Below are 14,482 nucleotides of genomic sequence, written 5' to 3'. Positions count from 1 at the left end.
GGCAAGGCCGCACAGAGAAACTTTGTCTCAAAGAACCAAAAAAAAAAAAAAAAGAAAAGAAAGAAAGGAGGCAAAAGGATCAGAGGCACAGGCTATCCTCAGCTATAATGAGTGCTGGAGCCAACCTGGGTTAGAATCCCTATCTTTAAAAAATTTTTTAGAACACAGTGAAATACATTTTTATACCTAACAAACAATTAAGTCAAATTTGTACCCATGTTGATATGGATTGAGAACAGGTATTCTTTTTTATTTATTTATTTTGGTTTTTTGAGACAGGGTTTCTCTGTGTAGCCTCGGCTGTTCTGGACTCACTCTGTAGACCAGGCCGGCCTGGAACTGAGATCCGGCTGCCTCTGCCTGGAGGGCTGGGATGAGCCACCCCTGGCTCAAACATTCTCTTTCGATGCTGATGGGCCCAGCAAGCAGCACACTACCTTACTCGTTCACTCGTCAGCACTTACGGCTAAAGGAACCCTTGCAAACTTCACCTGCCAATTCAGGGGTGCCAAAAGGCTCAGCAGGAAAGAGCTGCACTCCCAGCACTCTCTTCACTGAGTTGCCCGGGCAGCCTTAAACTCAGAACGCTTCTGTCTCTGCTTCTCAAAGTACTTTGCATTATAGGCCTGTCACCAGGACCAGAGGGAAGCATTTTTATTTCAAATTATTCAAAAAGTAAAATGAACAGCTCAGCAACATAATTTCTATTTCCAAATAACTAAAGCAGTAAGAATAAAGAATCCCAGGACAGGTCAGCTATGTGCGTGTGATGATCCTCAACATTAGCTATTGCTAATGCTGCAATATAATTTAAATTTACCAGAGAAATGTCTGCACATCAAATAGCAAATATATGGTTTTTCAAATAATACGAAGAAACTGCCTGCTAAAAACGTTTACCAAATTAATTTTTCTCTCCCCCCACCTTTTTTGCTGCTGTTGCTAGCACTGGGAATAACTGGACCTAGGCTACAAACATGCTTGTCAAGTAACCCTCTACCACAGCAATTTGTTTTAATGAATTAGGTAAAGAGCATCATGACTTTCACAGGAGAAGCTCATTAGTACACAAACTCTGAGCACCCGGTCTGAGACCCAAACGCTTACAATGGACTAAATAAATTACCTGATAAGGTAGTGACCTACAAGAACATGCAGAGTAAAAGAAATGAGATCGATGTGTTCAATCTCTCCAGTAGAAAACTAATCTCCGGGCTGGGAATGGTGGTGCCACCTTCAATCCCAACAACTGGGAGGCAGGGGTGGGGCGGGTGGATCTCTGGCCTACATAGTTCCAGGACAGCCAGGGCTACAGAATAAGACCTTGTCTCAAAAAGGAAAAAAAAAAAAAAAAAAGAAAGAAAGAAAAGAAAGCCAATCTCATACACATGACCACTCACACACAGAAGTCCTCACTTTTTCAATCTAAAGTAAGCTGATGCTCTGTTTGTTGGCAACACAGGATTATACGGATCAGCATCCATGCCTTTTGTGTAGCATTCAATTGCCTCGTCGTATTTTCCTTGCTTGAAGTATTTATTGCCCTGAAAGAAAAGAGAATTAAGCAAAATGGGTACAATCCAAGTGCTCTGCCAGGAGCTTTCCCTGACAGTGCTAGCTCGCAGAAACCCGACAAAGGCAGCAGTGTGAGCTAACCTGACAGAGAAACAGAGCCTTTCAAAGCCACTGCGGATTAAAAAAAAAATCCAGTATTTTAGACTCTGCTCCCCATTGCCTGGGTTTTAGGAGACCAGGGGTCAACAGGACACCTCCTAAGGGTCCTAAAGCTCCATCACGTCACCTGTCCTCTTGATCAGAGAGAGGATGCAGAGATTTCAGAGGCTGGACTCTAAGCAGTTCACTCTAGGAACTGCCCAAAGAAAAATGCCCCCGTGCTTATATTGCCATGAAGACCTTGACATATGCCAAAAGATGCCACAGTGGTAAAAGGACACTGAAAGAGTCAAGAGACCTAACTTAGAGAAAAAAAGTTTGATTTTTTTTGTTTGTTTGGTTTGGTTTGGTTCACCTGTATAGGAGGCCAAACACCCAGCAAGGAGAATAGCCAAAGCAAAATAACTGGTAGTAATAAAAACAACTAGACTTTTAAAAGGGATAGACAATAATTCAGGCCTAATAGGCATTCCCATTTAGCCCTAAGTATGACCTGCTAACATGGCAGGCAGACACTCACAGCAAAGCTAGCAGCAATACAAAGGTACACTCCATTTCTAACTCATCGGCAGCTACAGCCTTGCTTTGTGTTTAGGTTTGTGGCACTGCTGATAAGCATCAGCAATTATAATCTCAAGCTATTTGCCTTTTAATTTATTCTACTTCTTAAAACTGTTCTTAGGTTTTTGCCACAGCAGTGATATGTAACTATCAGTGTGTTCTTTTTACTGTCCACGGCTCTCACACTTAAAGACAATAACAGCACATGTTCTACAAACCTGATGACCCTCAGCATTCTGACGAGAGCCTACGCTGTCATTAAAGAAGGGCCACGTGTTTACCTAACAACTGGGACAGTGTGTCCTAGTCTGCTAAGATTTGCATACTAAAGTAAATTTCTGCCAGATTCTGCATTATGCTTTAATGATTTACTAACATCACAGTTCTCAAGATGACAGGTCCTGCTATTTAGTCCTAATCTTAGGAACAGCAATTCTCTGTATGCTCAATTACTTACAGACAGTAATGGCATCCTCTCCTTCTGACTGCCTGCAAACGACAACCCACAAAGCCTCAAGCTGAGATCCTCTCATGTTCCACTTAGGGAACATGGGTGAGACTTCTGATCCCTGGATCAGGAAGCTCCATGTCCCTGGTCAGCATCAGACACCCCGAATCACACTCTCAGAGGGGCAAATGTAGGCAGGACAAAAAGACCAGGAAAATTATTGAGACACGGGAGGGGGACTGAACCTTTCACCCCATAGTCTCTGACTAAAGCCTCACACTAGCTGAGATTCTAGAACAACTAACATTTGTTGTGAAGGTTGCTAACATAAAAACAATATTCTCTTACGTTAAAACAGCAATGGCCCACACTTACAGCCTGAATGTGTATGACCTTGGGTAGGGCCTGATCCCTTCCCTAAACCAGCCTGAGAATCTAGTAGTAGTTAGGAAACTACTATGCTGTTGTCCACCGCTGCTCTGCCTACAGCAGAGATATCCTACCTTCTTGCATCCCTGCGTGTGGTCCAGACCCTACCTCATCAATAGCACTTCTCTCAGGGGCCTGCCGGAACCACTTTTGTCATCTCATTTGAGTTTCTTGGCGATCCTTCAAAGACACCTTCAAAACCCACCAAAATCCTACATCTGACTGTTAAGCCTACATCCATGCTCTGGATTGTCTTTCCTCCCGACTACCCCTCTTTTTCTTAACTCTTCTGCTTAAGCCTGTGTTAAAATATCTCCTCCCCAAAAAGAAATGAGAGATACCGAACATTTCGAAGGTAACCAAAGATGGCCTCTGATAAGAAGAAGTAGAAAGTAACGTTTGTACCAATAATCACACACTCATTTCAAGTTTCTTCGGTCTACCACTAGAAGCACAAATAATCCCAGGTGCTTGGACAGCACCTGGAATCAACTCACTGAACAAACCACTGAGGTCTGAACAGCTAATACAGTGAGTCACAGATTAGAACACATAATTAATCTGGCTCTAAAGAATCTGCTCCTGGCGACTATACACACTGCACCCAACAAGGATACAGCCAAGAATATCTTAAGTGTGAATATCCCCAGAGCAATGCTCAGAATTTTAGAACTCGCATGATTTTATGCACAGCCTTCCTCCCTAAAGGAACCCAAAACTAACCTAAAGTACCTTTTCTTTTAGAACAAGAGCCTTCTGGGAGTCTACACGAATACCGTCTTCTTCTGAGTCTGATTCCTGGGACACAGAATCGTGGGTATTATCTTCTTTGTCAAGTTCATCAAGGATACTGTCCTGAAAGCAGTAGAGCAGTGTTCACAATTACCAGCAACAGACTTTAAATTGTTAGGACATAAATGGAAGCCAAACAATCTCCACAGGCTCTAAGAGCTGGATACAGGTGTGCACCTCCACACCTAGCTCTGACACAACACCTCCTTATTTTAGTGGTGTGTGCGTGAACACACACATCTGAGTATATGTTTGTGTACATGTAAGCAGATCATTGTGGAAGCAAGAAGATGAAATCAGATCCCCTGGAACTGGAATTACAATCATGAGCTGCCAGGCAGGTGCTGGGAACTGAACCTAAGTCATCTGCAAGAGCAAACTTAGCAGCCCTTAACAGCCGAGCCATCTTGCCAGCCCCACCCACTACTAGTTAAAAGACTACATTGACTGTCCTCCATGCTAAGCAACCAACATTTTGGGGAGCTCAGATGTATGGTGCTCCCACAGACCCCCAAACACAGGTTATCCCCGCTGGGCTGGTTGACAGTTTACAGCCCTCATCTCTATGGAATAGGGATGAAGACTCTCCCCTGAGTATCCTGCTCCCTACCACCTGGCAGTCTGCATGTGGCCTGGGACTAGCGCTTGCAGAAGTAAGGAAGACTAGGAGGGGCTCTGGGGACACCCTCAGCCTTGGATACGGTTTTCCAGAGGCAGCTGGTTTGGAAAGGGGTGTTCACAGCCCTGTAGGTAATCCCTTACCTAGGCTCTCTAGGAAAGACATGAGGAGAAGGCAGGGGATGGGAGGGGAAAGCAGGAGAGGTGGGGGGGGGGGAAGGAAGAGAAGAAAAGGCACTCAAGAAAATAAATAAATGGAGTTAGAGAGATGGTTCGACCATTAAGAGTGTTCACTGCTTCTACAGAGGACCCAGGTTTAGTTACCAGTGCCCACAGCTCACAACCACCTGTAACTCCAGTTGCAGAAGCTCTGACCCCCTCTTCTGCCCTCTACACACATGTGGTACATTTACACACACATAGGCAGAACAATCATACACATAAAACTAAGCAAATCTTCTTAAAAAAAAAAAAAAAAAAAAAAAACACCAAAAATAAATGTGTATTCTAAGTTGGGTTGTGACTTCTCTCCCCCAATACACACACCTCTCATCATATCACTTGAAGGAGCATGAGTCCAGAATAAGGCGGGCCAACTGGCCAGCAGGTTTCTTTTTACAGGCTAACGTGCCAGTAGCTATCTGGAGCTTTGGGAAAGGTTCTGCGGTAGAACACATCTAATCACAGCATGTGGCATACATGGGAGATGGAGCACACACAGTACACGGTGGCTATCTAGGATCTAGGAAAGGAAAGCCCTCTTACTGGCCTTCCTGTGCTGGTTAGGTTCTGTCAGCCTGACACAGGCTGGGGTCCTCTGGGAAGAAGAAACCTCCCCTGAGACAATGCCTCCATCAGACTGACCTGGAGGCAAGTCTGTGGGGTTGTTATTAGCCTCAGAGGGCCCAGCCCACTGTGGGCACCACCACCCCTGGGCAGTGGTCTAGGGTTGTGTAAGAAAGCAGGCTGAGCAAGCTCTCAAAGCAAGTCAGCAGCCCTCCATGCTTCCATTCCCACCTCCAGGGGAATTTCTGAGCTCCTGCCCAGGCTTCCCTTGATGCTGGACGCCAACCTGTATGAGGTAGTGAACCTTTTCCTCCTTGAATAGCTTTTGGTCAGGATTTTATCACAGTAACACAGAGGCACATTAGGACACCTACTTTCAGCTGGCACGGTGGTACGAACCTGCTTCTAATTCGGAATTCCTGAGGCTGAGGCAAGAGGATCACAGATCTGAAGCTAGCCTGAGCTACATATGATCCCCCTCCCCACCACAAAAAGAGAGAAAAGAAAACACGGGCCATAGGACACTATCATGTAATCTGTGACTAACTCCAAGAAATATTTATCTAATTACTAAAAAGTACATAACAAGATAAACTTACCACATCAAGTTTTGCCCAGGCATCATAATCATAAGATTTTATCCTGTTTTTTGTGTTTTCCTCTTTGGTTTTTTTTGAAGAATCTTTAGCTTTACTTTTCTTCTTTTTCCTAAAATTCCCATTTCGAATAGGAGGTAAATTCTAGACAGAAGAATAGAAGGAAAAAAAGAAAGAAAGGAAAAGCTTTGAGCACTCTGGCACCTTGCCCTGATACTTCTGCTTGAAATGATCACGAATGATATTTTCTTTTTTTTTTTTTTTCCCTTTTGGTTTTTCAAGACAGGGTTTCTCTGTGTAGCTTGGGCTTTTCTGGAACTCACTCCGTAGACCAGGCTGGTCTCCAAACTCAAAGATCAGTGTGCCTCTGCCTCCCCAGGGCTGGGATTAAAGATGTGCACCACCAATACCCGGCACTAAATGGTATTTTCAAATGAGAAATTTTTTTTCCATTTAATTTACAAGTGCTCCTTTTTATAATATTGATTATAGGATCTGGAAAATGGTTCAGTGGGTGGGAATACTTGCTATACAAGCAAAAGGACCTGAGTTTGAATCCCCAGCACCCAGGTAAAAGCCAGGCGTGGTTTTTACATGACTACACACCCTGTAATCACGGCAAGACAGAGACAAGGAGATCCCAGAGCTCTCAGGCCAGTCAGCCTAGCCGCTACACCATGGCTATGTCAGCTTCACTAAAGCATCCTGTCTGCAAACACAGGGCGCCCAGCAGTAAAGGAAGGCACCTCCATATGGAACACATGCACACAGTCAGCACATGCCACACACAAACACACATACGGAAACACAAGACACAGACACACACACAAAGCATCAATCATGCTTACAACTTCAATTCATTATTCGATGAATGTTGCAGGTTGTTCAGTCACAAGAGAAGTATAAATTTAAAATCTGAAATACGCCTTTAAATGACAACTCTAAATTCAAACACTGAGGACTACGTGACTCTCAAGGCAGCCTGGCATGCCTCTAATGGCTGCATGAGACATGAAAACCTAGCCAGATTTAAAAACACTGGCTTAATAAAAATAGTTCAGCCTAAGTCTTACCTGCATTTCAGTGGCAATACTGTGTTTACAAATTGTTAAATGCATGACTCCATTATTTTCAGAAATACAGACACACCTACGTATTTTAGATTATTTAAAGTACTATCACATGAGGACCCTGTCAATAAATACCCACTGAGACGTAGAATAAAGATCTTAGCACACGATTATTCAAAGCTCGGTGAGAAGCAGGATCTCTGAAGATGCTAACAGTGATGATGCTGGCACTCCAATTCAGGGTTTATATTTTCGTTAACAGGCCCTTCCGCAGCCAGGCTAGACTGAAACTCTCTCTGAGACAGGGTTTCTCCTTGTAGCCGTGGCTGTCAGAACTTGCTCTGTAGACCAGGCCCCCACGTGCCGGGTTTAAAGGTGTGCACCACTGCTATTACCACCAAGCCTGAACTCTTGACCTTCGGCTCCCCCTCCCAAGTACTAGGACTGCAGGCAATTGCAGGCTTTTTCCATCACACTCTACAAGGTCATGCTTTATTTGAAAATAAGTTTCTGGACCAATAACAGGACTCGGCAGGTGAAAGTGCTTGTTACGAGCCTAGTGACTCAAGTTCAATTCCTGGAGCCCACAAGAGAGAGCTGAACTCCAGGAGTTGCCCTTTGCCTTCTACTCGTGCGTGGAGGCATGCATCTACATGTGTATGTACACATACACTGTATGCACACTAACAGTGAATTTTAAACAACAAATAGGTTTTTCTGCATGTGAACAGAAACCCTTCACTTACCTCTTCAGGAACTCCACTTTGTCTTCTTAGTTCCATATCCTTCTGTTTAATGTCATTCTCCCAGTGCTCTAAATCCCTCACGAAATCTTGCAATTCCTCTGCGTTATGCTTCACTTGTAGCTGCAATTCAATTGCTTTACTTGCTGACGTCATTATGACCTGCAAAGTTTTGAGTACACAACCTCCGGTAAGAATCAAAGTGGCAGGTGCTTCTGTTAAAGATGGGGACGCAGCCCTGTAAACCCACCACAACATAAATGTACTGTTAAACGGAAAATTGCATTTAAGCCTGGTATGGTGGTGCATGCCCGTGAGGCCAACACTCAGAATACTGAGGCTGTAGTATCAAAAGGTTCCGGCTCAGCCTCAGCTGCACAGCAAGGCCCCACAAAGAATTTAACCGGCCTCAGATGTGGGGCAGTGTCAGCTGCTCAGTGTTACGATGGTGTAGCATAAACATAAATCACAGGGTTAAATAGTCAAATAAATGTCCAGAGCTCAGCTGGGCTTCAGAAAGGGGGCTAGTTAAGTAAGGCACAGGAAGGAAGGCAAGCAGAGAGAACTCTGAGGGATGATGAAGAGGTCAGAAGCAGACACGGCACACACCTTAAAATGCCAGATCATGGGGTGTTACAAACTTTCTAAAAGCCACATGAGGGTATTGACTGGGAAAACAAAAGTAACCTGATTTAAATGGTTTCTAGATTTCTGCTTGGCAGAATCTAGTAGTGTCCATTTGAGTCAAGAAATCCAATTCTTTCGGACTCGGCGAGGTATGTTGGTGGCTGAAGCCACTCACGCCTGACAGCTCCAGTCCAATCCCCGGTACCCACATAAAAGTGCACGGGGAAACCAGCTACACAAAGCTGTCCTCTGACACATGTGCCACGGCACACGCATACGCCATCACCCATCACATACACAGCCGGTAAAAATGAATAAAATTTTGAAAAAGAAACGCAATTTTAGAAGGAAAGGGCTCATGTTGCAGGGAAGTAAGCGAATAGGAGGATTATTTCAGCTTAGAGTATATTGACTGTGTGCTAGAGGCCACCAAAAGATATGCAGTAGGTTAAGGCCTGCAGATAAATGTGAGTGACACTATAATAAATAAAGGTAGAAACCAATCATGCGTTTGAACATGCTTAGCCACTGTAACTAATGGAAGCTAGGAAGAGCTTGAAGAACTCAGAGAACAGGAAGAGAAGTCAGAAAAACTAGGCCTCAGCACCTAGGGACCTGGGAGGCTACGAGAGAGAGCACTACCACTGAAGGCCTGAGAAAATCAGCATGTTAGATGGCAAAGGTTGGCAGTGCCAGATGCCATGTGCATTACATTAGGGCATATAGAGATTGCGGATATTCACGGGATTTTTTAAGGGTACCAATGAGTTAAATTAATTATATTTTACGGGAGCAGGGAAGCTTTGTCTTTAATCATATTAAGACTCAACCCACTGAAGGCACATGAAGAATACAGCCGGGCACAGGGGGCCATTGCTTATGATTCCAGCAGGAGGAGGCAGAAGGTGCCTCCCAAACTAAGGTCAGCATGACAACTTGGTAGACCCTGTCTACGAATCCTTTTTAAAGGGTTGGTATATAGCGTTTGCCCATAATGTGAAAGATGTTGAGTTCAACCCTGAAGACTGCAAAATAAGTAAGTAAACAAACAAGTAAAGGGGATAAAGTGATGTGACGAGGTACCTAGGTGAAGAAAAATATGGTGGATGGGGTGATATAACAGCTCCCCCCCCCCCACACACACACACACTAAAAAGAGACTGTTTTAAGTGCAAATGAATCTTCTGACTCGGCCTCAACAACACAGTTTAAGCTTCATGCGGCGTCAATATTTGTTTATACGCACGCACTGCATTCATGAACAAAACTAGCACAAATGCTTTGCTGGGGACAAACCAGTCCAGAAGCCAACGAGACCCTTACGTGCCTAGACTGGCAATGATGCGCAAGCGTTTAACCCCAGCACTCTGGCGAACTGCAGGGAAACCCTGCCTCCTAAAGCAAGCAAAACAAACAGAAAGACCGTGAATGCTGCGGGGGCGAAAGCTGCCCTTCCACCACCCACCCAGCCCCGGGTCCTACGCAGCCCACGCTGACAAGACGGGGTTCGTTCCGCGGTCAACCAGAAACTCCCAGCGTCTGGGCCAACACTTTCACGCCCGGTATCCACGCAAACCCCGCACACCGCGGCCTGAAGGTCCCCGCCACCGAGGAGCGCCCGAGCCCGGACGGAGAGGCAGCTCAGGCCGACCCCGGGGGGCGCGCGAAGAGCCCACTGAGGACCCGGCCCCGCCGCCCGGCCGCCCCGCCGCCGCCGGCTCCCGGTCAGGCCCGCCCGGCCCCGCGTCCCGCCCGGCCCCCCAGGCGCCCTGCAGCCGACGGTAACGGAGAAGCCTGCTCACCCGCCCCGGCCGTCACCACCCTCACCGCAGCCAGGGAGACGCGCGGCGTCACTTGCCACCGCCGCCGCCGCCGGAGGCCTGCGCCTTCCCACAAGGCCCCGCGCGCCGCCCGAGCGTGCGCAGAAGGTCCGACTCCCGCGCAGGGCTGCTGTGGTTAGGCTGCTGCCTTAACCTGCTCCCAGGATGAGGAAACTAAGCGTGAGGACCCCCAAAGTGCACCTGTCCTGACGTGTTCCGACCCCAAAGCAAAAAGGCCTTTGGCGTCCCTCGATCGTGTCTCCTACGCTGGTAACACCGCTGCTTTCCCTCTAAGTCCTGTACTTCTTGCTCGTAACCTTTCTTCTTTTGTAAGAGTGTCTGTGGATCTCAGGCTGGTGTCCGTCTTTAGATAGACCCTGGCTTAGCTAGAATAAAGACTTTGAAACCTGTTTACATTTGCTTGCTCTGATTCCTTGACGACTCTAAAATTGTACAAAAAAACAAGCATAACTTTTAAAGTCCACAAACATAACCCAATTTTTTCAAATTGAATCGACTTTTTCGTCTCAGTTAGGTACTGACAGTACTGACAAATTTGACTCAACTTTTGAATGGCCCAAGGAGGCAGGGGTGTGTGTGTCTCTCACACATGCTGATTTATGAATCTAATCCTAGATGTTTGACATCATTAGTCTGTGATCCAACCTCAGCACCAGACGTTTTCAAACACATCATGCAGCTATGCCATTCAAGCTGAGAACCACTAACCTAGTTCCCAGTCAATGAAAAACAACAAGGCCATATCATTAGAACCTTTCCCGGACTGTGTGACTGTTGTGTTTTAAATTAATTTGAAAGTAACGATCAGAGGCTGGAGAGATGCCTCCAAGATTAAGAATGCTTTTCCCACTTGCAGAGGCCGTGTGTTCTCAGCACTCACATAGCAGCTCACTACTGTCTGTAACTAATTCTAGAGGATCTGATGCCCTCTTCTGGTCTCTGTAGGCACCAGGCATGCGTGTGGTGTACATACATGCAGGCAAACACTCTTACACATACAAGTAAATGTTTGTGAAAATAAAAGAGCATAAAAGATTTTGTTGATGGTTTTGTGTTATACAGGCTTTTAGCAAAGTGTAACCAAGACTGGCCTTGAACTCATAATTCTCCTGCCTCTTTAGCAAATCCTACTGTGTGCATGGCACCACAAAGAGCAGGAGCCATTTCAGGGAAAACTAGCTTTAAAAAAAAAAAATCTTAATGTGTCTAGATGACAGGGCACATCTTTAATCTTAACATTGATCAGGCAGAAGCTGGAGTATCACTGTGAGTTCAAGGTCTGGCTGTTCTTCCGGAGAACCTGCTCTAATTCCCAGAGGTGGCTCACAGTTGTGTGGAACCCTGGTACCCAGAGAACTAACGTCTTGGGACACCAGGCACGCACAAGCAACACACTCATGCACATGAAATAAAATTTTAAATATTATAAAATTAAAATCTTAATGTATGTTTAAATAAGTCATAAATGTATTGAAAATAGATGTTGACATTCTTAGGAAAACAACTACATGTGTTTTATTAATTTTGGGCAGAGTTGATTGAGACAACAGGGCCAACCAGCTGCTCCAGTAAAACTTCATAGCACCCTGGGGTGGTGAATCCCCCCCCCCCCATGTGTGCACTGAATACAATCAAAGGGAGAAACATTCATTGTGACTGAATGACCTCCATGGTCACTGCTTCCTAATTTTGAGGTACTGTTGCCTACTCGTGACAGCCTTCTCCCCTGCGGAATGCCTCTCCACTGCTATTGACAATTGCCTTTAAATAGGCTTCTGTAAAAATGGCGAACCAAGGTTTTCTTTATTTTTTTTCTGTGAATAAATTCTTCCTCTTATTTGAATTTAATGTTAATCTCTGAACAGTTATTCTCAAAGAAGCAGTCCTGGCAATAACCAAATATTTATTGCCACATAAGTGAAATGCCGTAATGATTATTGCAAATGCTATTAATTCCATGTCCCAATGATTGAGCTCTTTCAAACAGTTAAGGGTGGAAGGATTCTGACAACTATTAAGAAAGGGTGTAGTAATTAATTTCTTTGTTTACTGGTTGGGTTTGTGTTTTTGAATATTGTTGTTTGTTTGTTTTTCAGACAGGGTCTCACTGTGTAGTCCAGGCTTGCTTAATCTGGAGCCACATCTGTAACTAGACAAGTCTTAAACTAATGATCTTCCCACCTCATTGATGCACACACGTGGCATTCACACGTTCATCAGTCACACAGATGAAGCCTCCTGAATACTCTGGGTTATAGGGATGAGCCGCCACAGCCAGCTCCTAAGTGCCTTTGTGTGAGCCTTGGGATTCTGCACCATATGTGGAAGAAAACCTGAAATCAAAGTAACGTAAGCAAGACAGGAGATACTTCTCTCTCATTCTTTAAAAAGACTTATTTACTTATCTTTCAGTGTGCCTGCAGGAGGGTCTGCATGGATATATGTGTGCCACGTGAGTTCCTGGTGCCCTCGGAGGGCAGAAGAGGATATCAGATCCCCTTGGAGCTGGAGTTACGGCGGGGGCTTGTGGGTCACCTGGTGTCGCTGCTGGGAACCGAGCCCAGGTTCTCTGCCAGAGCAGCAACTGTTCCTAACTGCCCAACCAGCTCTCCAGTCCTGCACTCTCTCATATAAGACCAAACATCAACAATCCAGGACTGGTGTGACAACCAGTGTCAGACACAGGGTCCTCCTAACTCTGCTCTCTCATAAGCACACAGCTTTCCCTCACAGTGCACTCTCAAGCTCCAGCCATCTTGTCCAAAATCAGGCCAGCAGGAAGAGACAAAAAATAAGAATAATAAAACCTCCTGCTTTTTGTTTTGTTTGTCTGTTTTTGTTTTGTTTTGTTTTTCGAGTTTTGTTTTTCGAGACAGGGTTTCTCTGTGTAGCTATGACTGTTCTGGACTTGATTTGTAGACCAGGCTGGTGTGGAGTCTGCTTTTTAAGAATGCTTCCATGGGGGATGGAGAGATAGCCTAGCAGTTAAGAGTGCTTTCTTCTCTTTGAGAGAACCAGAATTCTGTTCCCAGCACCCACACCCACACCCACAGTGAGCAGCTCACAACCATCTGTAATTCCGACTCACTTGCGCTCAAGTGGCACTCACACCGATACAACACACGTACACAAATAAAAATACCAACTTTTTTTCTTAGAAATTCCTTCCAAATGAGACATTGTATATAAAGGGAGTGTTTAGCATAGGCTGAGACAGGCTAAAACGTAACAAATGTTATTTCACCTTTGCACTTACTTCACCCCTGCCTCCTGCAAAGCTTAGGTCTAGACCCTGGGATACAGTAGCTTCTTTGTCTCTGGTGTCTTCCAGTTATCTACCAAGGAGGCCTTTAAGGAGAATAGGAGGGACAAGTGGGAGGAGGCTAAAGTTAATTAAAGGTGAATTGCCTCTCCTAGTGCAAAGTAAAGTCTGCATAAGTCAGACAAATAGGAACAATAAGGCTGGAGAGATGGCTCAGCAGTTAGGAGCACTTGCTGCTAACAGATGACATGTGTTTGGTTCTCAGGACCCGATGGATGTGGAGCTCACAACCACCTGTAGCTCCTGTTCCATGGGTTCAAACACCATCCTCTGGCCTCCTTAGGCACCTAGTGGGCATACACGCAGGAAAAATATGTACGTATAAAATTAAAAAGTCAGAAGTGTGGTGGCATACACCTTTAATCCCAGTGCTAGGGAGACAGAGGCAGGTAGATCTCTGTGAGTTCAAGGCCAGCCTAGTCTACAGTCAGTTCCAGGATAGCCACGGCTACAGAAACCCTGTCTAAAAAGAAGAAAAGAAAGAAAAATCTGAGAAGAATGACATGTTATTTTCACTTTGCTAATTTCACACTGGTGACCATTATCTTCCTTGTGTTCCTGTTAAAGACACTGATCTGAATAAGAAGTTTGTCCGTGTGGCTAGATCATGTGCATGTGACCATGTTGCCCTGACTAGACTCGCAGCAATCTGACTGAAGTATCTGTACCTCAACCACCATATCCTGCCTAACCTTCTCTCGCCCAGTGGACCAGGAACACTCCTGAGGAGGGCAGGACAGGGCCCTGCTTCATCCATCGAGGCGCTGTGTCTCACAGGGGTTAGTCCTGCCTGACGTCCTCCTCAAATTTCAGCCTAAATAATCTGAGCAGCCTCTCAAGCACCATTTGGTCAACCTCTGCAGCCACAGAAGCTGTTTCCAAGCAACCTTCTGCTCTCTCTCTCTCTCTCTCTCTCTCTCTCTCTCTCTGTGTGTGTGTGTGTGTGTGTGTGTGTGTGTGTGTGTGTGTGTGTGT

At 45.4% G+C, this 14,482-nt stretch overlaps 1 protein-coding gene across 3 annotated transcripts in view; it reads right to left on the bottom strand.

The window, feature by feature from the left end:
- The window catches only part of Rpap3 (RNA polymerase II associated protein 3), a 29,905-nt gene extending 19,682 nt beyond the window's left edge, over window positions 1-10,223 (bottom strand). Inside the window, exons 1-5 of one of the 3 annotated variants that reach the window (XM_055627042.1) lie at window positions 10,172-10,223; window positions 7,721-7,879; window positions 5,908-6,048; window positions 3,845-3,967; window positions 1,417-1,544 (exon numbers count right to left, since the gene is read on the bottom strand). In XM_055627042.1, the coding sequence (XP_055483017.1) occupies window positions 1,417-1,544; window positions 3,845-3,967; window positions 5,908-6,048; window positions 7,721-7,873 (545 nt within the window). In that variant the 5' untranslated portion in view covers window positions 7,874-7,879; window positions 10,172-10,223. Of the gene's footprint in view, window positions 1-1,416; window positions 1,545-3,844; window positions 3,968-5,907; window positions 6,049-7,720; window positions 7,880-9,427; window positions 9,466-10,146 lie in introns of those variants that run through there. The other 2 variants (XM_055627040.1, XM_055627043.1) reach the window with 2 other exon arrangements.
- Between the last annotated feature and the right edge of the window lie 4,259 nt (window positions 10,224-14,482).

This window comes from Psammomys obesus, unplaced genomic scaffold (assembly GCF_907164565.1).
Source record: "Psammomys obesus unplaced genomic scaffold, mPsaObe1.curated_primary_1811, whole genome shotgun sequence".
Lineage (NCBI taxonomy): Eukaryota > Metazoa > Chordata > Mammalia > Rodentia > Muridae > Psammomys > Psammomys obesus.
Note: the sequence above shows the minus strand (reverse complement) of the source record. Positions and strands in the feature narration are given on the sequence as shown.